Consider the following 24,937-nt stretch of genomic DNA (forward strand, 5'->3'; position numbering starts at 1 on the left):
TCCTTAATGGGGGGTGGAGGCAGGATGTGGATATCTAGGGTAATTAGCCTATGGTCGGATCGGACCAATGAGGCGTTGCCTTCCGGTGTGGAACACCGATCACTCATATTGGTAATGACTAGATTTAGGATATTGTTGCCCCTGGTGGGGGTGTGGATAAGTTCATCCAGGGCATTGGAGTTTATGAATTCCAGAAAGCGTTGAGCGAAGGAGTTGGTACATGAGTAGTTTTCCCAGTTAATGGTGGGGTAGTTGAAATCGCCCATTATTAGGGTGTTTGGTTGAACACTAATATTTTCCAGTACATCAAGAAAAGAGGAGTGGGAATCCTGGGGCATGGTGGGTGATCTGTAGCAAGCTACAATTTGGATTGCAGTTTTGCCCAGAGTTAGTTGCACTTGGATAATCTCGGCTGCATTATTCTGAGCAACTAGCCTGGAGGTGTGGATATCCTTAATGAATATGGACACACCTCCGCCTTTGGTGTTCTGGTCCAGGTTACATGGCCGAAAAGTGTAGTATGAGTTATAGCCTGGTAGTGCAGGGGTGCTCTCTGGAGCCTTGAACCAGGTCTTAGTCACTGCACAGATATCGATGTTCTCCATTTTAAGGTGTGCCTCGAGTGAGTGCATTTTGAGATTTAGACTTCTAGCATTGAGTAGCATCACCCACAGTTTTTGCTTGCCTGTTCCTGTTACGGTGGTGAATTTGTCATTTGAACCTTGCCTAAAAAAGGCACTATAGGGGCGGCAAGAACCTTAGCCAGTATCCAGAATCCCAGGGGATTCCTTTAGCCATTCCTCCTGTACTGGATGTTGTGGATGATGTTTTTATGGAATCTAGTTTGACTCCTGACACCCTTCCTCTTGCTCCCAGGAAACCTGACATGTACTACAGAGTCTCTGACTCTCACAAATTCCTTTTCAGAAATCCTACTGCTGACCCAGAGGTTATCTCCCAAGGACCTAAAGGAATTAAAGCAACCTCAGCTAAGAATCCACCCCCCCTCAGACAGGGATTCCCAAGCTTTAGACAGATCCGGTAAAAAAGTATACACCTCTGCACCTCTTGCTACGAGAGCACTAAATTGTCAGTTCCACATGCTGAAATATCAGCAGCATACCATAGAACTACTCAAACAAAAAATATCTTCCTTGCCTGGTTGTGTAGAAAATAAAGAATTACAAGAGCTTATGCATTCAGCAAGCCAAGTTAATAAGCACACCTTGCAATGTGGCTTTGACGCTGTAGAAGCATCTTGCAAGGCAGCAGTCACTGGTTCTGTCCTTAGAAGGCATGCTTGGCTTAAGGAACAGACCTTGCCAAACCATGTCAAATCAAAATTATTGGACGCTCCATTGCAGAAAGACAATTTGTTTGGCACCAAGGCAGAAGAGGTCTTAAAAAAGATGGAAGAAAAAGCTAAATCTATGCAGACAGTTAAAGACTTTTACAAGTCCAGCCTCCGAGGTTCAGTAGGCATTGTCCCTCCAAGCACTGGTCCTTTCCGGCCCCCTCCAGGCCAGCTCAGCCCAGACCCAGGGAAAACAGAAACCCCAGACAGCAGTCCCAATGGGTCCTCAACACAGTGTCCCAGGGATACAAATTTTATTTCCACACCCTGCCAACCCCAAAAGGGTTCTCAGATCTTCCTCCAAACCAATGGGCAGAGGTCAAAAAGTAAGTCCATTCCCTGCTCTCCAGGACGACAGTACAGCATGTTCCTGCAGGCTAGATAGGCCAAGGTTTCTATTCCAGACTTTTCCTGGTATCCAGAAAAGAGGGCACCTGGCGCCCAGTCCTAGATCTATCCAATCTAAACACCTTTCTGGTGATACCAAAATTCAAAATGCTCACCCTCCAGCAGCTTCTTCCTATGCTTTCCAAGGATGCTTGGTTAGCCACCCTAGACCTAAAAGAGGCCTACCTACACATCCCAGTCAGAGAATCTTGCAGGAAATATCAATGGTTCAGGGCAGGATCTTTGCACTTTCAGTTCTCTGCGCTTCCCTTTGGCTTATCCACTGCTCTCAGAGTTTTCACAAAATTCCTGCCTCCAGCCATTGCTTTTTGCAGACAAAGAAAAATTCACATTTACCTTTACTTGGACGATTGCCTGATTCAGGCAGACAGTCAGGAAAACTGTTACATCACCTGACCTTTTGTAAAGGACCTACTGACCTCCCTGGGGTATACTATCAACGAAAAAAAATCAAAACTAGTCCCCACACAAAAAAGTGTATTCCTGGGAGCAAGCCTGGACACAGCATCCCAGATGGCATTCCTTACTCCAGAAAAACAAGCCTACCTAACAAGCTACTTCTTGCAACTAGCCACCAGAACCCAGTTATCTGCAAGGAAAATCCTGCAAGCTCTAGGGTTCATGGCCTCCTGCTTTCTACTCATTTCATATGCCAGACTGCATATGAGGAAACTACAATGGTACCTAAAAAGCCTTTGGTGTCAACACTCTCAAGACCTAGAAATTATCATACCAATGATATCCTGTCTAAGGAAAGATTTTCTTTGGTGGGCAGCAGCATGCAACCACAACAAGTGACTTCCCATCTCACAACCCCACGCCACCCAGACCCTCACCACAGACTCATCAGACTATGCCTGGGGTGCAAACCTGGACGGCAGTTGCATTCAGGGCCATTGGAGCCCAAATCAAATACAGTTGCACATCAACCAAAAAGAGGTGCTAGCTGTTCAGCACGCCCTGACAGCTTTCAGACCCCTACTTTCCCTGGGGCCTCTATTGATCAAAACAGACAATACCACAGTGATGTGGTATATCAACAAGCAGGGAGGGACTCACTCTTATCCTCTCTGCAGGCTTGCCATGACCCTTTGGCACACGGCCTCAGCCATGTAAATTCACCTGCTAGCACAATTCCTGCCAGGCTCCCTAAACTCTCTGGCAGACAACTTAAGCAGAAACCTGCTAGACCCACACGAGTGGCAGCTAGACCACAGAACCTTCACCCTTGTAACTCAGAAATGGGGCAACCCGAAGGTGGACCTCGTGGGCTCCCACTCCAGTCATCAGCTCAGCAAATTCTGCACCAGGGAATCTCACAGGAAGGCCTGAAAAGTGGATGCTATATCCTTTCCATGGGTAAACCACTCTGTCTATGCATTTGTCCCTCTACTACTCATGTCAAGGGTACTGCTCAAAATAAGGGAGGAAAAACCAGGGCAGTCCTGATTGCCCCAGACTGGCCATGCCAGCACTGATACCCATTGCTGTGCAGCCTGTCACCTCTGCCACCATGGCACCCACCTCAGATCCCAACACGTCTGACCCAGAAAGATGGAGAATTCATACATCCCCATTTGCCGACCCTCAATCTGGCAGCCTGGCTTATTCCCTGACCTCTCCTCAAGCTGCCAGCATAAGCAAACACATCCTAGATGTTATATGTGAGGCCAGACGCCCCAGCACTAGAAAATCCTATGCTGACAAGTGGAAAAGCTTTTGCACCTGGATCCAGGCGAAGGGAGGCGAAGCAGCACAACCCTCCCTAACTCTCATCCTGGATTACCTAGCAGACCTACTGCACAAGGGCCTATCCTTCTCTTCTATTAAAATTCATGCCTCTGCCATCTCTGCTCATTACAGCACAGAGCCAACTTTCTTCTCATACCCTCTCATCAAATAGTTCCTAAGAGGGGCTAACAACTTAAGGCCACCCAGGAGAGCTCTCACCCCATCTTGGGACCTTAACTTTGTGTTGGAAAAGCTCACCCTACCCCACTTTGAACCTGCAGCTTTAGCAGAGTTAAAATTCCTCTCTTGGAAAACATCCTTGCTTGTGGCCATCACTTCAGCTAGAAGAGTTTCTGAGCTACAAGCACTCATGGCTGTAGAGCCCTTCATCATTTTCCAAGCTGACAGGATCTCCCTCAGGACTAACCCATCCTTCATGCCTAAAGTGGTGTCCAGTGTGGCTCTAAAGCAATCCATTCATTTGCCCACCTTTTTCCCTAACCCATAAAACAAGGGGGGAAAGGATTCTGCACTCTCTAGATGTGCACAGACAGCTCAGATTCTATCTGGATAGGAATAAATGTGTTAGAAAAACTGACCAATTGCTAGTCAGCTTCACTGTAGGGGCAGAGGGCAAGTCAATATCCAAACAAACAATATCCAAATGGATAGCACACTGCATCCATTTCTGCTACAAACAGAACAGGAAACCACCCCCAAGGGGGGTCAGGACACATTCCACCAGGGCAACCTTCACTTCTGCAGCTTTTCTCAGTGGGGTTCTCACCAGGGACATCATGGAGGCTGCAACATGGACTTCTGTTCATACCTTCACTAAGCATTACCACCTGCCTATCTTCTCCAAATCCAGGGCAGGCTTTGCCACTGCAGTCTTGCAGGGCATCCTAGCCAACCCCCAGTCCTCTTGACTGACTCCTCCCCTTTCTTCAGCTTTGGGAATCAACCCACGTGTGATGACTGCAAAAGTGAAACACGAAGAACATAGTACAGTTGTGTACAGTTACCATAAATGTAGATGTTGGAGTGTATTCACTGTTGAAGTCCTGGTTTCCTGCCCTTCATCCCCCTTGTCTCTCTCTCTCTCTCTTTTTCCCACTCTCCTTACAGGGAATTTTTGGTACTTTCTACTGGTGGTGTTCTTCCACCATAACCTGGCTCCCTATTTGGGGTCTCCTGACAGTTGGGGCAAGAAAAACTGATGTAATGGCGTCGGCTGCCTGATTTTATACCACTGATGACCTGACGTCAGTCCTGGAGTGACAGCAACTGATGCAGAAATACTAAGCCTCTGGTATTCGGGCCGACTGAGGGCTACCCCTGGCAGGATAACCCAAGTGTGATGACTGCAACAGTGAATACACTCTAACATGTCCATTTATGGTAAGTGTACACAACTGTACTTTAAATTGCATGTGTCTGCAGAATGAGTTCTGCTATGGTAATGTCCATGTCTTAGCATGTAAGGGTGGTGAGGTTGATGGTTTTATAATTACCTAGGTCTGTAGTGTAGTCACCCTTATGTAAGGGGTTCACAGTGACTATTTTCCTGGCATCACTAACAAACCCTGTAGATAAGCTGAGGTTGGCCAGTTTAATTAAAGTCTCAGACAGTGCATATTTGGTATTGATGAGAATGCAGCCTGGTGTGTTGTCTGGTCCTATGAAAGTATTATTTTTAGCCTTTGGCTTTGACCTTTTCCCTAGGTGATTTTATGGGAAAATAAATTCTCCTGGGTGGGGGTGGTGGGCAATGATGTGGGTAGGAGGAGTAAAATTGATACTAAATATGTCTGCTAATATATTAGCTGTATGCTTGAGGCCAGAATGTGCAATATTATCATACATGAGCTCAGTGCCTTGTTGGACATGGAATAAAGATTTCTAGTTTCCTTTATAATCTGTCACAACCATAAATTCATATTTATAGGTTCATAACTTGGTACTAGGCTGTCGGCCGTAGGGCCTATACAAGCCTAGCCATAACAATTCCCTGGCTATTTCTTCCCACGGTATTTACTTACCTGGACCCCTGTCTAGCAGGGCGACTGACGTGATCCCCGGGGTGAATTTCCTATCTCCATTCCAGTCATCAAGGTTCCTTTTGAAGAGGGCCAAAGAGGCGCTCTGCTTGACATGTATGGGCAGTCTATCCCAGAGTCTGGGGAGTGGTCTCTGGGTCAGGAACCTATCCCTCCAGCATGTTTTGTTCATTGTGATGACAAGGTTTAGATCCCTGGAGCATGTGTCTCTGAAGGATTGGGATTCCTTTAAGTGTAGCATGTCCAACAGCTCTGGGTTTGACATGGCCTTGTATGTTAAGCAGAGATTGCCTCGGAGTAGACAATATACATCAGACTATAGGTGGAGTTTTTTTAGATGGTCAGCATAGGCCATCTGCTTTAGGACTGTGATTCTGTTAATGAGGTATTTCTGCGGCCTTTCCAGTTGTTGCAGATGTCTTGAGAGGTACATACCAAACGGGGTGTTGTATTCTATAATGGGTCTAATGAGGAATGAGTACAGTGGGACAATGACCTCCTTTTTTCTGGATGAAAAGCCCTTAGTGTTGAGGTGTGCCACATAGAAGGATTTCCTGACTGTTGTGGCGATGTGGTTATCGAAGGTGAGACCACTGTCCACCTGTGTCCCTAAGTCTCTTATCACACTTTCAGTGTTTAGTGTACTGCCACTTATGTGGTAATTCACGGGTACATGTTTTTTCCCAAAGCGGATAACTATACATTTCTTGGTATTCAGCTTAAGCCCATGGCTCTGGCACCAAACATGTTTCTGTGAGGCCCTTTTGTAGAATATCCACATCATCTGGGGATTCAATAATCGCTCCCAGTTTGTAGTCATCTGCAAACTTTATTAGCCAGAGTCCCGTAGTGTTGGCCTGTACTTCAGAGAAGTAGATGCCAAACAAGAGCGGTCCAAGGACTGAACCCTGAGGTACTCCACTTTTCTGGAGCTGGATTTGGAGTAGGCTAATTTTACAGTCTGGGTTCTGTCAGTAAGCCAGTTGGGAATCCATCAAGTAACGTAGGGATTAATGCCCAGCTTAGTAAGTTTATCTATGATTCCAGAGTGGGGGATGGTGTTGAAGGCCTTGGCGAGATCCAGACAGGCTGTGTGGACCACCTTACCCTTGTCCACGGCTCTGGAGACTGATTCGAAGAAGTCAATCAGGTTCAGGAGACAAGATCTGCCCTTCACAAACCCAAACTGCGTGGGTCCAGTGTTTGAAGGTTGCCAGTGACTTTGTTTACCTTTACATTTTCTGATAGTTAAAGTTCTTTGCTGGTATGTTTCAGTGCAGTCATGAGGTAGGGAGATGAGGATTGTTTTTGCAACTTTTCATGATTTTCCTTCTGTTATTGTGCAGTTTAGTAATATGGAAGTTTCACCAAAGAGATTTTTACCTGAATTTACCATTATATTTACAGTGGATGGGTACTGATGTTTCTAGACACCTGTTTTCTAGGGAAGGCCAGCTCATCAGCAGATACGCTCAGTCATTACTTCCTGATGTCATGAGTAGATGTTCTTCGTGTTTCACTGTTGCAGTAATTACAATTGGGTTATCCTGCTGGCAGGTTGCCCTCAGTTGGCCTGAATTCCAAAGTCTTGGGTCCTGCGTCGGTTGCTGTCGCCTCTTCCCTGACGTCAGGTCGTCAGGGGTATAAAAGATGCAGCCGACGCCATTTTATTTAGTCTTTCTTACCGTGCAGTGCCCGAAGCAGAAGCAGTTCGCAAGTGCCCTTCGGCCAACTCCTGAGATTTTCGTGTTCGAGTTTCAGATCCAAAGTCTTCATTAAAAGCTAAGTACCCAGTTGGGGAAACTTTTTTCTTGCTCCAGACCGATGTCAGAAAAAGTTACTTGTATATCTTGTGGGAAGCAAATACCTCATAAGGACTTTCATTCTTACTGTATTCCTTGCCTAGGCACTGACCACGATGTTGCTAGTTGTTGGCTTTGTGCTAGATTTAACAAACGTAGTATTAAGCGTCGGTACGATTTTGCATTAAGCTATTTTGGGTGAAGATTTAATTATACAATGTCGGATAGCCATCCGACTACCGGAGTTCACAAAAAACGCAAAGAAAAAGAAAAGGACAGGCAACCGAGGTCCAAAACCGATGACAAAGCTTCTCCTAAGCAAGTCTCCGGTTCGCCGGTTCTCAGTGATGCGCTTTCGCAGCCCCTGACGTCCGCTACTTTAGAGTCGCAAGCCGCTACCGACTCCCACGTGGAGTCGGCCAGGCCGCAGGAAACTCAAGGTATTGGAGCCTCGGAGACTATTCCCTCAGATGGGTCCTGAGCCGCTGAGCAATCATCGGCTTCTGAGGGTGTATTCAGACCTAAACAATTACATATTAAACCGACTTCAAAGACAAAGTCTAAGACACCTTTAAAGGCAAAGAAACAAGTTCACCAGTTACAAGGACAGGCCTCCATGCCCAAAAAAAACAGATGCTTAAAATGGCCGAAGACTTAATTACCTTGATCAGGGGTTCCCATCCCCTTCCTGATAAGAGGTCTAGGCAAGAGACAGACTATGAATCTTCAGATCAGGTTTCCATTTCTTCTGATACCTCTTCCAAGATTTTTCAGAATCTAAGAAAAGGCTCAGAGACTTCCTTTTACTACCTCAACACAGGCCTCTAGCTATTCCACCTGTGTTGGACATTGTAGATGATGTGTTCTTGGAGGCTAGTCTGACCCCTAACTCTTTACCTCCAGCTCCTGTTAAGCCGGACAGATACTACAGGGTCCCTGACTCTCATAAATTCCTTTTCAAAAACCCTTCTGCAGACCCAGAAACTATTTCTCAGGGTCCAAAGGGGGTCAAGGCTTCTACTGCAAAAAATCCTACCCCCTCTGACTGGGATTCCAGGGCTCTGGATAGATGGGGAAAAAAGGTTTACACATCTACTACTTTGGCTATAAGGGCCTTAAATTGCCAGTTTCATATGCTCAAATATCAGCAATATATCATGACACTGCTTAAACAGAAAATTATGGCAAATTCTGAATGTGCAGAAAACGAAGAAATGCAGGATTTATTGCATGCAGCTGAACAAGTTGGAAGGCATACTTTGCAGTGTGGGTTTGATTCTCTGGAGGCCTCCTGCAGGGCTGCTGTTACGGGTTCTGTCATTAGGAGACAGGCTTGGTTAAAGGAACAAAATCTGCCTGACCATGTTAAAGCAAAATTATTAGATGCTCCTTTACAACATGATACCTTGTTTGGTGTTAAGGCAGAAGAGGTATTAAAGAAAATGGAGGACAAAGCTAAATCTATGCAAATGGTCAATGATTTCTTACAGGTACAGCCACCTAGATTTAGCAGACACTGGTCCACAAAGAATTGGTCCTTTCCAGTCTCAGACAGACCTCAGAGGGGCAGATCCAGATGCCCTAGAGGCAGATGACAGCCACAAGGATCCTACAGGTCTAAGCAGTGGAGTGCTTCTACCTCCAAAGGTGGAGAGGACAAATCACAATCATACAGGAAACAGTCCCAATGACTTCCCCCTGCCTGCGCCAAGCACTTATCTTCTGGCAGCACCCTTAGGGGGAAAACTAGCACTTTTTTCTCAAAATTGGCACATTATAACCCAGGACAAATGGGTTCTAGACAGTGTCACAAGGCTACAAGTTTCATTTCCATACCCTGCTAAGGGCAAACAATTGGCCAGACCTGCCAAAAAATCAATGGGCAGAGGTTCAAAAACAAGTCACAGCTCTCATGGACATGAGGGCTATTCAACAAGTACCACAGCAAGAGCAGGGACAAGGATTTTACTCAAGACTGTTCTTGGTACCCAGAAAGGACAAAGCATGGAGACCAATACTGGACCTATCTATTCTAAACACTTTCCTGAATATACCAAAATTCAAGATGTTGACCTTACAACAGCTTCTGCCCATGCTGGGCAGCAAGGCTTGGCACGTGACTTTAGACCTAAAAGAGGCATACCTGCATGTCCCAATCAGACAGTCATCGAGAAGATACCTCAGATTCAAGGCTGGCTCAAAGCATTACCAAGTCTCTGCACTGCCCTTTGGCTTATCTACTGTGCCCAGGGTCTTCACAAAGTGCCTGGCACAAGTAATTGCTTACTGCAGACAGAGGAATACAAATATATCCTTACTTGGATGACTGCCTCATACAAGCAGAGAACAAGGACATTCTACTACAGCATCTGATTTTTGTGATAAGACTCTTAACAGGCCTAGGGTGCACAGTCAACAAAAAGAAATCAAAACTAGTACCCTCTCAAGAGATAATATTCCTGGGTGCAAGCTTAAATACAACTGCCCATATGGCTTATCTCACTCCAGACAAACAAAGGCAACTGACTACCTATTTCAAGGAAATGGCAACAAAGGCCCAGTTATCTGCAAGAAAATTTCTGCAGGCTTTGGGCTTCATGGCATCTTGCATCTTACTAATTCCATATGCAAGACTGCGTATGGGGAAAATTCAGTGGTACCTAAAAAGTGTCTGGACACAACATTGCCACAGCCTTGGAAACAATGATTACTCTAATTCCCTGCCTGCAACAGGAATTTTGATGGTGGGAAAAGGTTTGTCACCAAAACAAGGGACAGCCATTCTCACTACCCCCAGCCAGGCAGAGCCTAATGACGGATGCATCAGATTATGCCTGGGGGGCACACATGGCAGGAAGAGGCATTCAGGGCACCTGGTCCACAAACCAAAAGCATCTACATATCAATCAAAAAGAGATGCTAGCTGTTCAAAATGCCCTGACAGCCTTCAAGGACCTACTTCATCCGGGACAACTACTGATAAAGACAGACAACACCACAGTCATGTGGTACATAAACAAGCAGGGGGGGCACTCATTCTTACCCCCTGCGCAGACTAGTCATGGCTTTATGGGACACAGCATTGACTTACCAAGTTCATCTGCAAGCACATTTCCTGCCAGGAAAGGAAAATACTCTGGCAGATGAACTAAGCAAAAACCTCATGGATCCCCACGAGTGGCACCTGGATCCACAAGTCTTCAGCATGACAGCAATGAAATGGGGACACCCGGACATAGATCTGTTTGCCTCTCCTCAAAACAATCAACTAAAAAGATTCTGCACAAGGACTTATCACAGACAAGCTTGGAAAGTGGGCGCCTTATCTTTCAACTAGACAAACCTATCAGTATATGCCTTTCCTCCACTGCCTCTCCTCCCCAGGGTACTCCTAAAGGTCAGGCAGGAGAAACCAAAAATGATTCTGATTGCCCCAGACTGGCCACGCCAGTTATGGTATCCGATCTTAAGAAACTTGTCCCAATGCCCAGCCTGGACCTTACCTCAAATACCTCATCTACTGTCCCAGCAAAACAATCAGATTCTGCACAGCCAACGTAGGACCCTAAACCTGGCAGCATGGCAGATAATGTAGCCATACAAACCACACCTCCCAGTAAAGCTGTGATGGATGTCATTTTAGAAACCAGAAGGCCTAGTATTAGAAAATCCTATGCTGGGAAATGGAAGAGATTTTGCGCTTGGAACCAAGCTCAAGGAGCTGACACAGCTGTACCAAGTATTCCTCAGATTTTTCAATATTTAACTGAGATGCTGGACAAAGGCCTATTGTTTTAATCAATTAAAATCCATGCCTCTGCCATTTTGGCTCATTACAATACAGAGCCACCACTCTTTTCCCATCCTTTATTAAGGCAGTACCTCAGAGGAGCCAAAAACTTAAGGCCTCCAAGGAGAATACCAATACCTGCATGGGACCTCAACTATGTCTTGGAAAAACTCACCTTACCTCCTTTTGAACCAGCTGCTACTGCGGACATAGGTTCATAGATTGGTACTAGGCTATCAGCCCTGGGGCCTATACAAGCCTAGCCATAACAATTCCCTGGCTATTTCTTCCCACACTATTTACTTCCCTGGAGCCCTGTCTAGCAGGTCAACTGACGTGATCCCTGGGTGAATTTCCTTTCTCCCATCCAATCGTCAAGGTTCTTTTTAAAGAGGGCCAAAGAGGCACTCTGCTTGACATGTATGGGCAATCTATTCCAGAGTCTGGGGAGTCTCTAGGTCAGGAACCTATCCCTCCAGCATGTTTTGGTTATTGTGAGGACAAGGTGTAGATCCCTGGAGCGTGTGGCTCTGAGGGATTGGGATTTCTTTAAGTGTAGCATGTCCAACAGCTCTGGGTTTGACATGGCCTTGTATGTTAAGCAGAGATCACCTCTGAGTCGACGATATACGACAGAGTATAGCTGAAGTTTTTTAAGGTGATCAGCGTACGGCATCTGCTTTAGGCCTGTGATTCTTTTAGTGAGGTATTTCTGCGGCCTTTCCAGTTGTTGCAGATATCTTGAGAGGTACATACCAAACGGGGCGTTGTATTCTATAATGGGGTCTAATGAGGGATAAGTACAGTGGGACAATTACCTCTCTTTTTCTGGATGAAAAGCCCTTAGTGATGAGGTGTGCCACATAGAAGGATGTCCTGACTGTTGTGGTGATATGGTAATCGAAGGTGAGACCACTGTCCACCTGTGTCCCTAAGTCTCTTATCACACTTGAGGTGTTTAGTGTACTGCCACCTATATGGTAATTCACGGATACATGTTTTTTCCCAAAGGGGATAACTATACATTTCTTGGCATTGAGCTTGAGCCCATGGCTCTGGCACCAAACATCTGTTTCTGTAAGGCCCTTTTGTAGAGTATCCACATCATTTGGGGATTCAGTAATGGCTCCCAGTTTGCAGTCATGTGCGAACTTTGTTAGCCAGAGTCCCTTAGTGTTGGCCTGTACTTTAGAGAAGTAGATGCCAAACATGAGCGGTCCCAGGACTGAACCCTGAGGTACTCCACTTGTCACTTGTCTGGAGCTGGATTTGGAGTCGGCTACTTTTACAGTGTGGGTTGTATCAGTAAGCCAGTTAGCAACCCATTGGGTGACGTAGGGATTAATGCCCAGCTTAGTAAGTTTATCTATGATTCCAGTGTGGGGGATGGTGTCAAAGGCCTTGGCAAGGTCTAGATAGGCTGTGTGGACCACCTTACTCTTGGCCATGGCTCTGGAGACTGATTCAAAGAAGTCAATCAGGTTCAGGAGACCAGATCGGCCCAGTGTTTGAAGGTTGCCAATGTCTTTGTTTATAAGTTCCATGATAATACGCTCCATGGCCTTGCAGATAAGGCTTGTCAGACTGATGGGACGGTAGTTTCCAGGATCCAAGGTGGATCCTCCCTTGTGGAGTGGGATAACTGTAGCTCTGCACCACTCAGTGGGCATGAAACCTGAGATGAGGCTATGATTAAACATGACACTTAGGTGAGGTGCCAGTTCATATTGTAGTTCATACAGTACACAGCCCGGGATGTCATCTTGTCCCATGGATGCTGTATTCTTAGCTTTGGAGAGTGCGTTTTTTACCTGTGTGGCCATTATTACCAGAATTTGGCAATCTTCCGGTATTGAGATGGGCCATTTAGGGGGTGAGAGGGGGGTGAAGTTGGCACTGAATCAATCTGCCAGGATATTGGCAATATCCTTGGGATCAGTATATTTAATGCCATTCTGTTTTAGCTCAGAGCAGATCTGAGCATTGCCATTTAGATTCTTGACATAGTTACAGAATACCTTGTGGTTGTCTTTGGAATCTTTGGCAATTTTATTTTCATAACTAGCTTTGGAGGATTTTATGAGGGATCTCAGTTTCTTACTGAGGCTGGTAAGGGGGTTTTTTGCATCTTGGGATTTTCCTCTTTTCTGCAACAGTTTCTTCCTTTTGTTGTAAAGTTTGTTTATGGCAGGGGACCACCAGATTGGCTTCCTTTTTTTGGATGAGAGCATCTTGGCTCTATTTGGGATGGCACGATTCATGCATGAGTGGATGTGCTCGTACAGTGCCTTAATGTAGGATTCAGCAATTGAACTTTCAGTTCCCGTCTGCATGGGTGTCATGAAGTTTGTCACTTCTGACTTGAGTAGCATGAAGTTGGCTTTGGAGAAGTTTTTTATGGAGGTTTCCTTACTGGGAGGTGGGATGTGGATGTTAAGGGTGATTAGCTTATGGTCAGATCTGACTAACGAGGGGGTGACCATAGGTGTGGAGCATCGATTTCCCATGTTGGTAATGACCAGATCTAGGATATTGGAGCCCCCGGTGGGACTATGGATTAGTTGATCCAGGGTGTTGGAATTTATGAATTCCAAGAACCGTTGGGCAAAGGTGTTGGTACATGAGTAGTTTTCCCAGTTAATGGCAGGGTAATTAAAATCACCCAGTATTAGGGTGTTTGGTTCTATCTTAATATTTTCCAGTATGTTTAGAAAGGTGTAGTGAGAATCTTGGGCTATGGTGGGGGATCTGTAGCAAGCTACAATTTGGATTGCAGTCTTACCTAGTGTTAGTTGCACCTGGAGAATTTCAGACGCATTGTGTTGGGCAACTAGCCTGGTGGTGTGAATATCCTTGGTGAATATTGACACTCCTTCACCTTCAGTGTTTCGGTCCTGGTTTAGTAGCTGAAAAGTGTGGTAAGAGTTGTAGCCTGGTATTGCAGGGGTGCTGTCTGGAGCCTTGAACCAGGTCTCAGTTACAGCACAGATATCGATGTTCTCCATTTTTAGGAGTGCCTCGAGAGAGTGCATTTTGAGGTTTAGACTTCTAGCATTGAGTAGCATTACCTTCAGATTTTGCATGCTTGTACCTGTTACGGTGGTGGTTTTGTCCTTTGAACTTTGCCTAAAAAAGGCACTATAGGGGTGGCAAGAGCTTTAGCCAGTAACCTGAATCCCTGGGACGACAGGTGCAGACCATCTCTGGCAAAGCATCGTGGCCTGTCAGTCATGTCGTCCCAGGCAGACAGATACTGAATCCCCTTTGAATGACACCAGAAGCTTAGCCAATTGTTGAAGTCAATCATTTTGTTCTTATATTGTGGTATCATTCTGGGCGAAGGTAGGATGCTACTCAGGGCTAGGGTCATACCTGCCTGGGCCACATGATCCGAGAGCTCTTCCATGTCTCTTTTCATGTAGTACAGGGAGGTACGTCTCAAGTCATTCATTCCAACATGGACAAAGACAGAGTCATATTTGTACTTGTTGTGGAGTGACTTGAGTGCATGCATTATGTGGCGGATCCTGGCACCCGACACGCAGCTGACTGTAATTTTCTCCTTGTTCAACCTGGTGAGAGGGACATCAGTGTGCCGGACTATAGAGTCAGTTATGACTAAAGTGTTAGGTACATTGTCTTGCCTTAGGGGCTGTTGCTGGGTGGCACACTGGTGTTGTGAACTATGTGACACTTTGGTTGTGATTGGTGTTTGTTTGCTTTTCAGCTTCAGAGGTCCTTGTTGCTTGGGCAGGTTACAGTTAAGGGCCTCTGCATATGTGGATTTAGTGTTGCTATATGTGGGTGTTGGTGGTGTGGGTTTAGAAGGGCTGTGTGTTGCTTGAGGTGTAGTGTGGGTGTTAACCTTCTTCTCTTGACTGTCTAGCACAATCTTGGGTGGAGAGAGCTTTGCTTCCATTTTGGCTATGTAAGTGCATCTCTCACAGATTGTAGTGTTGGATGGTAGGAGGAGTGGGTTGTATGTGTACATGAGGCAATTGCTGCATTGCCCCAGTATGCCCAGATTCGCCAGGTGGACAGGAGAAATTACCGGAAGCTGACCCCTGGACATGCCTGGTTTGGTGTTTTTTTTTTGTAAAGTACAGGAGCTGTTTTCCCTTACCTTAGCAAGGTACTTTGCAATTATAAGTTGTTTAGTGCCTACTATTAATTTCTCCTTATTAACAAAGAGAGTTTAGTGCTTGTATCAGTTTAAGGCTTCCTAGTGCTTTCCAGCAGGTATTAGAGAAAGTGCTAGTCACAGGGATGCTTAAAGGTAAAATGAAAAAAAAAATGCACACTGCAGTGTGCACTAGAGAAGTTAGATGTGAAAGTTGGTAACTTAAGTTTTACCTGTTTAAAAGGTTAAGGTTTAGTGGAGAGTTACTATTTTTAAAGCAGCAAGATGGGTTGATAGGGGTGGTCACTTTTGTATTCTGGTACTATGGAATACAGTAGGATGGCCAATAAATTTAAATAGTTGAAGGGGAGGGATTTCAAAAATGATGATTTTGTGATTGCTCACACAAGCCAGTGAAAGTAGAGAGGAAATGAGATATATGGTCAGATTAACATAAGAGGCAGGCAACTAGAAAGACAGTGGTATTTAACAAGACAACTGTAACTGGGTGGGAGGGCGGCAAAAAATAAAATTCTGCCTCACTCAGAAGAGAGAGAGCTGTGGACTCTTTTGAAGTTTTAATATGCTGTTAAAGCAGAATGCAAGTAAAACACAAGGTAAAGAAAACAAACCACATTATTCAAAATATAGAAAGGCAATAAAGTAATACAAAATACAAAAAATAAAAGCAAACTAACTTTTCCTTCACAGCAAAGTGTAGCAGAGTCTGGATGAGTCTTTTTGGTAAAGTTCTGAAATGTTTTATTTTACCCCTTAAATAGCAGGTTTAGTTGCTAGCTCCACCCCCTCAGTTAATAAATGATTAACCTTAAGTGACCTCTTCGATCGTGTGAATGAGTCCTTAATTGATCAGTTCTAATTTTTGCCTGACATAAAGTTCTTATCTTGGAAAACAGCTCTGCTCTTAGGAATAACTTCTGCAAGACGAGTTTCAGAGCTACAGGCTCTAATGGCTGTGAAACCCTTTATCATTTTCTAGCCAGACAGGGTCTCTCTAAGAACAAACCCTACATTTATGCCTAAGGTGGTATCCAGTATTGCCCTTAACCAAACAATTAATTTGCCAACCTTTTATCCAAACCCACAGAACAAGGGGAAAAATTATGCATTCTTTGGATGTACACAGACAGCTTAGATTCTACTTGGACAAAACTAAAGTTTTTAGAAAGACAGAGCAATTACTAGTGGCATATGCCACAGCATCACAAGGAAAGGCTATCTCCAAGCAGACTATTTCAAAGTGGATAGGTCACTGCATTCGTTTCTACTACTCACAGCATGGCAAACCAGTGCCTAAGGGCATTAGGCCACATTCAACCAGAGCTGCAGCCACTTCTGCAGCCTTTCTCAGGGGAGTACCAACCAAAGAGATTTTGGAGGCTGCTACTTGGAGTTCAGTGCATACCTTTACAAAACATTACAATCTGCCTCTTTACTCTAAATCCTGGGCAGGATTTGCCACTGCAGTTCTGCAGGACCTCATAGCCGCTCCTAATGCTGTTTAGCTCCAGCCCCCCAACCATAGTTTTGGGACTTAACCCAATTGTAATGACTGCAACAGTGAAACACGAAGAACATAGTTCAGTTGTGTACACTTACCATAAATGTAGATGTTCGAGTGTATTCACTGTTGCAGTCCAAGTTACCCTCTCGACATCCCCCTAATTTTTGCTGGAACTTATCTTTACTTCTCTAATCTATACAACCTAGGTGGTGTATTTGCTTATAGATGAAGATAAAGCTTCTTTTGGTGCATGTATATTTTACTTACATATTTTTAGCCTACCTTTTTGGGGGCACCTGACATCTGGGGCAAGAAAAACTAAATAAAATGTCGTCGGCTGCATCTTTTATACCCCTGACGACCTGACGTAAGGGAAGAGGCGACAGCAACCGACGCAGTACCCAAGACTTTGGAATTCAGGCAGACTGAGGCAACCTGCCAGCAGGATAACCCAATTGTAAAGACTGCAACAGTGAATACACTTGAACATCTACATTTATGGTAAGTGTACACAACTGTACTTTCCTCAGCCTCTTGATAACACAAAATGTGTTCCAAATGTGGGGCAGGATTTGCTATGACCTGTTTGCTTTTCTAACCAACACCTTCTACAGTAGCTACTTTGCCTTTGTCTGTCAGCCATTAGTATGGATTTTCTGGTCTGTTCATTTTTCCCTGGATTTCTGTAATTTCCCCTCAATTTCTGTAATGTTACGGTTTATACAGAAAGCCAAGATGCACAAAGCCAAAGTCACTCTTAAAGTTCTTTTATGGGCTTGACAAGCATGATTCCCACTGTTTCTGCTTCTGCTTCATATTTTGGAGAAGCCGCTTTGACTGTGCTCCCTGAGCATATTACTCACCCATTCATCAGTCAGATTTCATCGGGACATGAGCTCACTCAGATTATCCTCATGACTTTTGTAATTCCACTTAATAGCCAATAACCCCCTCCCTCTCTCTTCATAAGTGGTTCAGATTGTTTCCTCTTTCCAGAAACCTATCATTCACTAGACCTGTAAAGGTAAAAGGACCCAGTTTTCGATTTGGCTACAACCAAGGAATTAGATCCCTTCTTAGCCCTTGCGACACCCATTATTAGTTGTCTTACTCAGATTTTCTGTTAGGATGGAGTTATTCCTGAATCCTAGTATACCTTGCTCAGAAGGTTTCCTTAACAAAGGCTCCATTTCCTAGTGCACAACAATATATCACTAATCTCTCTCTCACACTAGATTCTTTCACACTTGCATTAGCCAAACCTGGCACACAGTTACCATTACCCTCTCACTACTTGAGTGCCTATCTCCAATACTCTCTTTATATAAACATTCCTTTAAAGTATGTGTATTGTACAGTGCAATCACCAAAAATATACTTGTATTAATTTTCTATAAAAGATTCACTTTAATGTGTGTGTATTGTGCAGTGTAGTTAATTCATCGTTAACTAATGTTTTGCACAATGTCATAATAACTTTGTATAGGTAACCATCAGCTTTTCTCCCTGGGCCTCTGCTGAATAGGAGTTTTAATTCCCAGTCAGACTTTCTTGGTAAACAAATGTAAATAAACTAATAAATAATTAAAAATAAATAGCCTGCTGCAGTATCTAGTTTCCATTAAAGTCTCAACTAATTTTCCCTGTTTTTGTGAAAGAATTGTAAAACCCATCTTAAAAGGTGTATTCTTAAATAGATCCCCATGGAATTTACTGCTACTGCTGCCACAGCATGTGGTATCTCGTGTTAAAAATTTGACAGCCTGCAACTTCTGTGGACATGAAATGCCTTTGACTGTTTTCCTGGCACTATTAATTCTCCAAGGAGAATTTCTGAGATGCTTCCCTTATTGACTGAGTCTCCATATTTGGTACTTCAGAGTGGCATTGTCACTCTCCACATTAACCCTCCAATTATGTTGAAAGTGACTATATAGAATAACTACAACCAGTATATCCATTTTCTCATATTTGTCTAAACTTCTATAATCAAGTATCTTCTCTACTGCTTGGGTGTTGATTATTGAGACTGTGTAGATGGAGTACATCCTATCTACACCGATAATTTTCTAAAACTATGGCAGGCTAGAAGGTTTCCAAAATTGTTGTATCTTTCGGCTTTTCCCGGTTAGTGGTCGCCACAGCGGAACTCCAATCCACTAATGATTGGCAGTTGATTTTTACGTACCGAGTTGCCAGCCCTGACGCACGACCTTCAACAAAGGAACGCCCATTCAAGCATGTCTCCACGCAGAAGACGCTCTAGCTGAGAGTCGAACCAGACAGCGTCTTACTGTGAGGCGACAACGCTACCGCAGCACCACCACCGCGGATATTACTATGGCAAAACAACTGTATGACTGTATTCCTTTTTGTTATACTAAGTACAATAAGCCTCTTCCTTCATCACCAAAAACTCCTTCCTCTATAGGTACTAAATAGCCTTTTTCACAAATGCAGTTCTTGGTATTTTTACAGTGGCTACTTCATTATCTTTCAGTGCCTTTACAAGACATGCAAGCTGGATGTCCTTTGGATGAGACTTAAAATTGAGTCCCCATCTGCTTCAGTTGGTGGTAGCTCAGGTGGATGCAAAAGACCTCAGGGCACATATTGAAAAGAGGAGGGGAAGTTCACCCTAGTGCCATGGCCATATTTCCCTTAGTAGTGAAAATATCACTTTGTGTCTCCCTTGAAGAGAAACTACTAGCCTAGTGGGACTAGCCTGGTGACCCAATGATGGATGAACGGATGGATAAGTAAGGAAGTAAATAAGTAAATAAATATGATAGAAACTTTACTGAAAGAAATGAAACTAGCTGGATTATTAGACTTCAGGCACATATTCTCCCTGGCCTTAATGAAAAGATTCCCATCAAACCAGTCCTCAGAAATAGGAGGCTCCTTTTTAAGTAACTTTAATAATGTTTATATTAATATACTTTTTAATGATGGATTTTATTGTCTTGTTTTATATATATATATATATATATATATATATATATATATATATATATATATATATATATTTTTTTTTTTTTTTTAAAGTTGGTCCCTTTTAGCATTATATAGTATTAATTTTTAAATAATATGAATCTATGAAATGTTTTTGCTTAAGTATGTAGCACTATTAATTATCTGTTTAGTTCGTATATTAATTAACTTTGATGTCATTATGTAATTGAAAATGCAGTTGAAGATGTTTACACATATATATAAAGGTGTGTGCTGAATTAATTTGTATTTTTAAGGTTTGAGGAAGCCACCTTGGCGAAAGCGCATACCGGATATCTGTTAAACAATAAAATAATTATTTTTATTAAGAGGTCATGGCAGTTGCTTACTCTTATGAACTGGGTATATCGTTTATGCTTGGTCTGAACAGACATTTGTATGCTGACTATAGTTATCTGCATGGGGTTGTTCTTGAGCTTATTATATTACTTGTCTTTACTCTCCCATTTTTTGCTCAAGAACATTTATTTTCCTGTGGTGCCAGTTGTTATTTTGGTTAAATAAATATGATGTCTAGGTCTCTGTCTTCCTTTGAAGTCACACTGATAATGGCTATGTATCCAGAATGAGGACTACCAAGGAATGTTCACTTGGAATTCTGGCCAGCATTTACAGGGGATGAACCTCCTCTCCAAAATTCACATAAACTATTTGTACTTACCATAATGAAGCTGTGGTGGTACAGCGGTAGCGTTGTTGCCTCACAGCAAGAGGTTCTCCTGTTCGAGTCTCGGCTGGAGTGCCTTCTGTGTGGAGTCTGCATGTCCTCCCTGCGGTCAAGTGGCCTCCGAAAGACATGCGTGAATAGGCGTGCCTTCGCTGAAGGTTGGGTGTCGGGCTGGCAACTCGGCAGCATAAAAATCTACTGTCAAGCATTTGCGGACCGGAGTTCCGCTGTGGCGACCCCTAACCGGGAAAAGCCGAAAAGATAAACAAACATTTGTACTTACCATAATGATGAATCTGTAGTAGCACTTTCATTCTCTGTAATATCCTCTCCTGTCTTCCCCCATCTTTGGTGGTTTTGGTCTTAATTTTCTATTCCTGTGCATATGAATGTGTTACCACACCTCTGGAGAGGCTAGGCACCATAGAATACTGAATGGTAAGTGGGTGGGGCAGCCTGGGAAAGTTTTACTTACCAAATAGTCCTAATGCCTGTTTATTTTGCATTTAGAAAAGATGAGCATGCTCTTCCATATTTGTTTTTATGGTATGCACATGAATTTCATATATTTAATGTGTCCTTGAGTAATCTGGTAATGTGATTTTTTTTTTTTAGTTCTGTGCTGTTTTTGTATACAAAAAGTTTATGGTATTTTATAATTTTATAGGAAATTGAATTTCTTCTGCACTGATTGCCAGTTTTGAGTAGGTTAACAGTATTGAGCCAGTATGTAACCTAGTCTTGCTATTTTCACTGTGTTCACAGATTTTTGCCAGACTTTATTGCTGGAGATTTGGATTCTATTCGTCCTGAAGTTAGAGAGTTTTATAACGCTAAGGTAAAATGAACACCTTTCTTTAAGTCATTTGGGTGAATTTATTTAAACAACTTTTTTTAAATTACTTAGCATTTAAGCATTTTTCATGAATGCAGGGGTTAGAGATTTTCTGTAGACCATAATTTCCCCTTTCCTTTTGTTCTAATGCAAGCCCTTGATGTGCATTCCAAATAATATTCCAAATGGGTGGACTGCATGCATGTTTCTTAATACAGCCACAGTGTCATCATTTTGATTTTGTTTGGACAACACAGTCCCAGTATTGTGTCATATTATTTCATTGCCTTCAGGCAAGGGTCATTCCACATCAGGAATCCCTTCAACCCTTGCCCCTTATGTTGGGTCACCCAGTTTCAGCTAATAACTGCCATCTCCATAACTTGTACCCCTGGGTTGGTTGCAAGGGGTTAGTTAAGACTAAAGCCTCTGAATTACTGGAGCCATCACACAGTTCTGTAATGAAATATAAGTCTGAGTGTATATTAACAACCACTTTCTACCACCTGGTCATGTGGATCCTTAAGCAAATGTTAGATGTTTCTAGTCACTGACAGCTAGGATCTAAGTTTCCAAATATTTTTGTCAAAAGCAGTAAATTGTCTGTTCTTGGAATGCTGTATACATAATCTTCTGATTTCAGAGAAATAAATGTTTGCTTTTCAGAAGAATTATGTTTCACAGGAAATGTTAAAACTGTTAGGTACAACATTCTTGTATGGCAGAATTATCTGAAACTATGTAGTTGTGTTCTCAGGCTAGCATGCCATTTTCTGAAACCCTGTGGATATGCTTTGAGGATAGCATGATGGCATTATTTGGAACCCTGCGGTCATGTTTTGAGGATAGCATGATGGCATTATTTGGAACCCTGCGGTCATGTTTTGAGGATAGCATGATGGCATTATTTGGAACCCTGCGGTCATGTTTTGAGGATAGCATGGTGGCATTATTTGGAACCCTGTGGTCATGTTTTGAGGATAGCATGATGGCATTATTTGGAACCATGCGGTCATGTTTTGAGGATAGCATGATGGCATTATTTGGAACCCCGCGGTCATGTTTTGAGGATAGCATGATGGCATTATTTGGAACCCTGTGGTCATGCTTTGAGAATAGCAAGCTAATATATTCCAGATCTGGAGGGATATAGTCTCAGGACAGCATACCAGCATTATCTGGAAGTTTCCTGATCTTTAGTGCATGATCTGAGGCATGCCTCTTAAGTTACAGGTTTGCTTTTATGATTTGTGCATATTACATTTTAGTAGTTAGGCAAGTACCTGTTCTTGAAGGCATCCCAGGAACAAGATGTTGTCGAAGTGATTGGCTCAGTTTATTTAATTTTATGCATGAGAGTTCTAAGAGTCAAACTAGAGTTTGTATGTTAGGCATAATAGTTTAACTTGTAGTTCACATTTTAAATGACTAAGCTAGACAGAAAGATAGCAAGGATGTTGACTGAGGAATTTTGAAAACAAAGATGGTGAAATAGAAGTCAAAAAATGTGGGGAGGGGGAATGTTGCGTATCAGATGATGCCACACCTGAGAAATGTATTTGTGACATATTTAAATTTAACGACATGGGAACTGATTTACTACAATTTCTTATATAGAGTATATTGGTAACAGAATATCAAACATATTTGCCATGATATCATACAATACCTCTAAGGTAATTTTGCATCAAAGCTTTTCCCACCATTTATTGTATAAGGCATTGCTTTGCTTTAGTTAATTTTACTAGAAAAAAAGAGTATTAACTGTGTATATAAAGTGTCAAAAAGTTTATTGGCTGAAAGTTCTGCCTCTATATGATTCTTAAAGGAAGTTGCAGCAGGAAAATACATTTCACAATATTTTCCAGGTGTTGAAAAATGCAACTCACATATTTCTGGTGTGGAAGACCTGCCAGGGATGTTACTACCCATAAGCCCCCTTGTGTTCCTCCATTTTAAATTGATAGTTATAGTTCCTGTCTTCTTACATTATGCTTTTCATGAATCCATATTCATTCTTGGTAGGCTATTTTGTTTTCAGTTTTAGATTTTCTCTTCCCTCCCCGCTTTTATTTATTTTTTTTTTACTGACCTGTGTCCACTTGGGGCATTTTTTAATACATCACAACCACCACACTAAGGTATTTAGACTTCCAATTTTTTCATAATATTTAGAAAAAATGCAAATGTGCGCGCACCAACACAGCCAACCAAGAAACAAGTAGTCCAGAGACCAAAAGATGTTAGTGCTTTCGCGGGGTTACCGCTTCATCAGATCCAAAACAAGAATGATAAAATCACAAAACACATTCTATATAAAAGGAGAAAAAAGAGAATGCAACCAGTCAACAATTTGCATTAATAAAACAATTAGCGAAGATCACCGCCTGTTAATTAAGGCTGGTCTGAGACGAATACCAGAGTTTAGGCCTGGAGGCCTATGTGCCTGTAGAGATATAATCCATTTAGCTTCAAGCATTTCCACTTCATTAATAACATTACCTCTCCTGTTGCTAAGTACTGCTAGTTGTAAGACCGTACAGTTGGCTGTATTAGTGGACAATGTAGGCTCTTGTGAATTTTCGGCAAACCATGCATTGTAGGGATCGGTGGATGTTCAACCAAAAGATACTCATAAGTGTCGACATCTATGAGACTGCACATAAGCAAATCATATAGATCATTACGTACCATATGAATATGCCTATGTCCCTACAACTAATGCGCAGATAAGTACTCGAATCATCAAGCATATTATTCATGCATAACAAATAATCACTTCTATTTAGGACAACCACTGCTCCTCCTTTGTCAGCAGGTCTAATAGTTATTAAAGTTTCAGTCTGTAGTTAATGCAGTGCAATCATTTAATCTTTTGTGAGATTGAAAAACTGGTGTTTAGTAGAGCCAAATAAATTGAGTGACGTTAAAGATATCCAGGTAGGTGCGTGCATGAATGGGTGTGCCTTCTTTGAAGGCTGGGTGTCAGGCTGGCATTGCGGCACCCTTAAAAATCCACTGCCAATCATTAGCAGACCAGAGTTCCGCTGTGGCGACCCTTAACTGGGAAAAGCCGAAAGACCAAGTAGAGCCAAATAAATTAAAGATATCTTTCTCACAAACATTCACAAATGCTTCCAAACTTGGAAGCAAAGATGGATTGTATGTGCTGCGTTTGCGGTAGCATTTAGTACTAGAACCCATGTCAGAGGCACCCACCTCACCATGAATGCATTTCAACATGACATTCCTTCTGAAAAGTCTGATATCAAATATAAGGTCATGAAGGTTTGATTTTTCTGAGCTGGTACAAAGCTCAGACCTCTGTTTAACAAAGATATATGTGCCTCTGATAAAGTATAGTCCAATAGATTATAAACTAGGCCATCTAGTGAAGAATTCAAAACTTGCATCTCGCCGTTGAGCCATTGTATTTGGAGGCCTTCCGCTTTCAATTTTCACTGTGCATCAAGCTCCCTCTCTTGTCTTGAGAGTGTAATTTTGTCAGCACTGTTAGAGCTACAAAAGGATTCAGGGAAAAAGAAGAAGGAAGTATTCCATTGATATTAACTGAATCCTTATGCTTACTGAGAGCGCCCAGTCTATTAGATTCTGCATGTTTTGTCACAT

The 24,937-nt window shown here is 42.9% G+C and overlaps 1 protein-coding gene across 2 annotated transcripts in view; it reads left to right on the forward strand.

Annotated features, from left to right (window-relative positions):
• Positions 1–24,937, forward strand: part of TPK1 (thiamin pyrophosphokinase 1) — a 1,612,014-nt gene that overhangs the window by 465,985 nt on the left and 1,121,092 nt on the right. For both annotated transcript variants that reach the window (XM_044064986.1, XM_044064987.1), the window contains exon 3: positions 21,238–21,310. In XM_044064986.1, coding sequence (XP_043920921.1) covers positions 21,238–21,310 — 73 coding nt within the window. The remainder of the gene's footprint in view (positions 1–21,237; positions 21,311–24,937) is intronic.

This window comes from Protopterus annectens, chromosome 3.part0 (genome assembly GCF_019279795.1).
Source record: "Protopterus annectens isolate FY-2018-M chromosome 3.part0, PAN1.0, whole genome shotgun sequence".
NCBI lineage: Eukaryota > Metazoa > Chordata > Ceratodontiformes > Protopteridae > Protopterus > Protopterus annectens.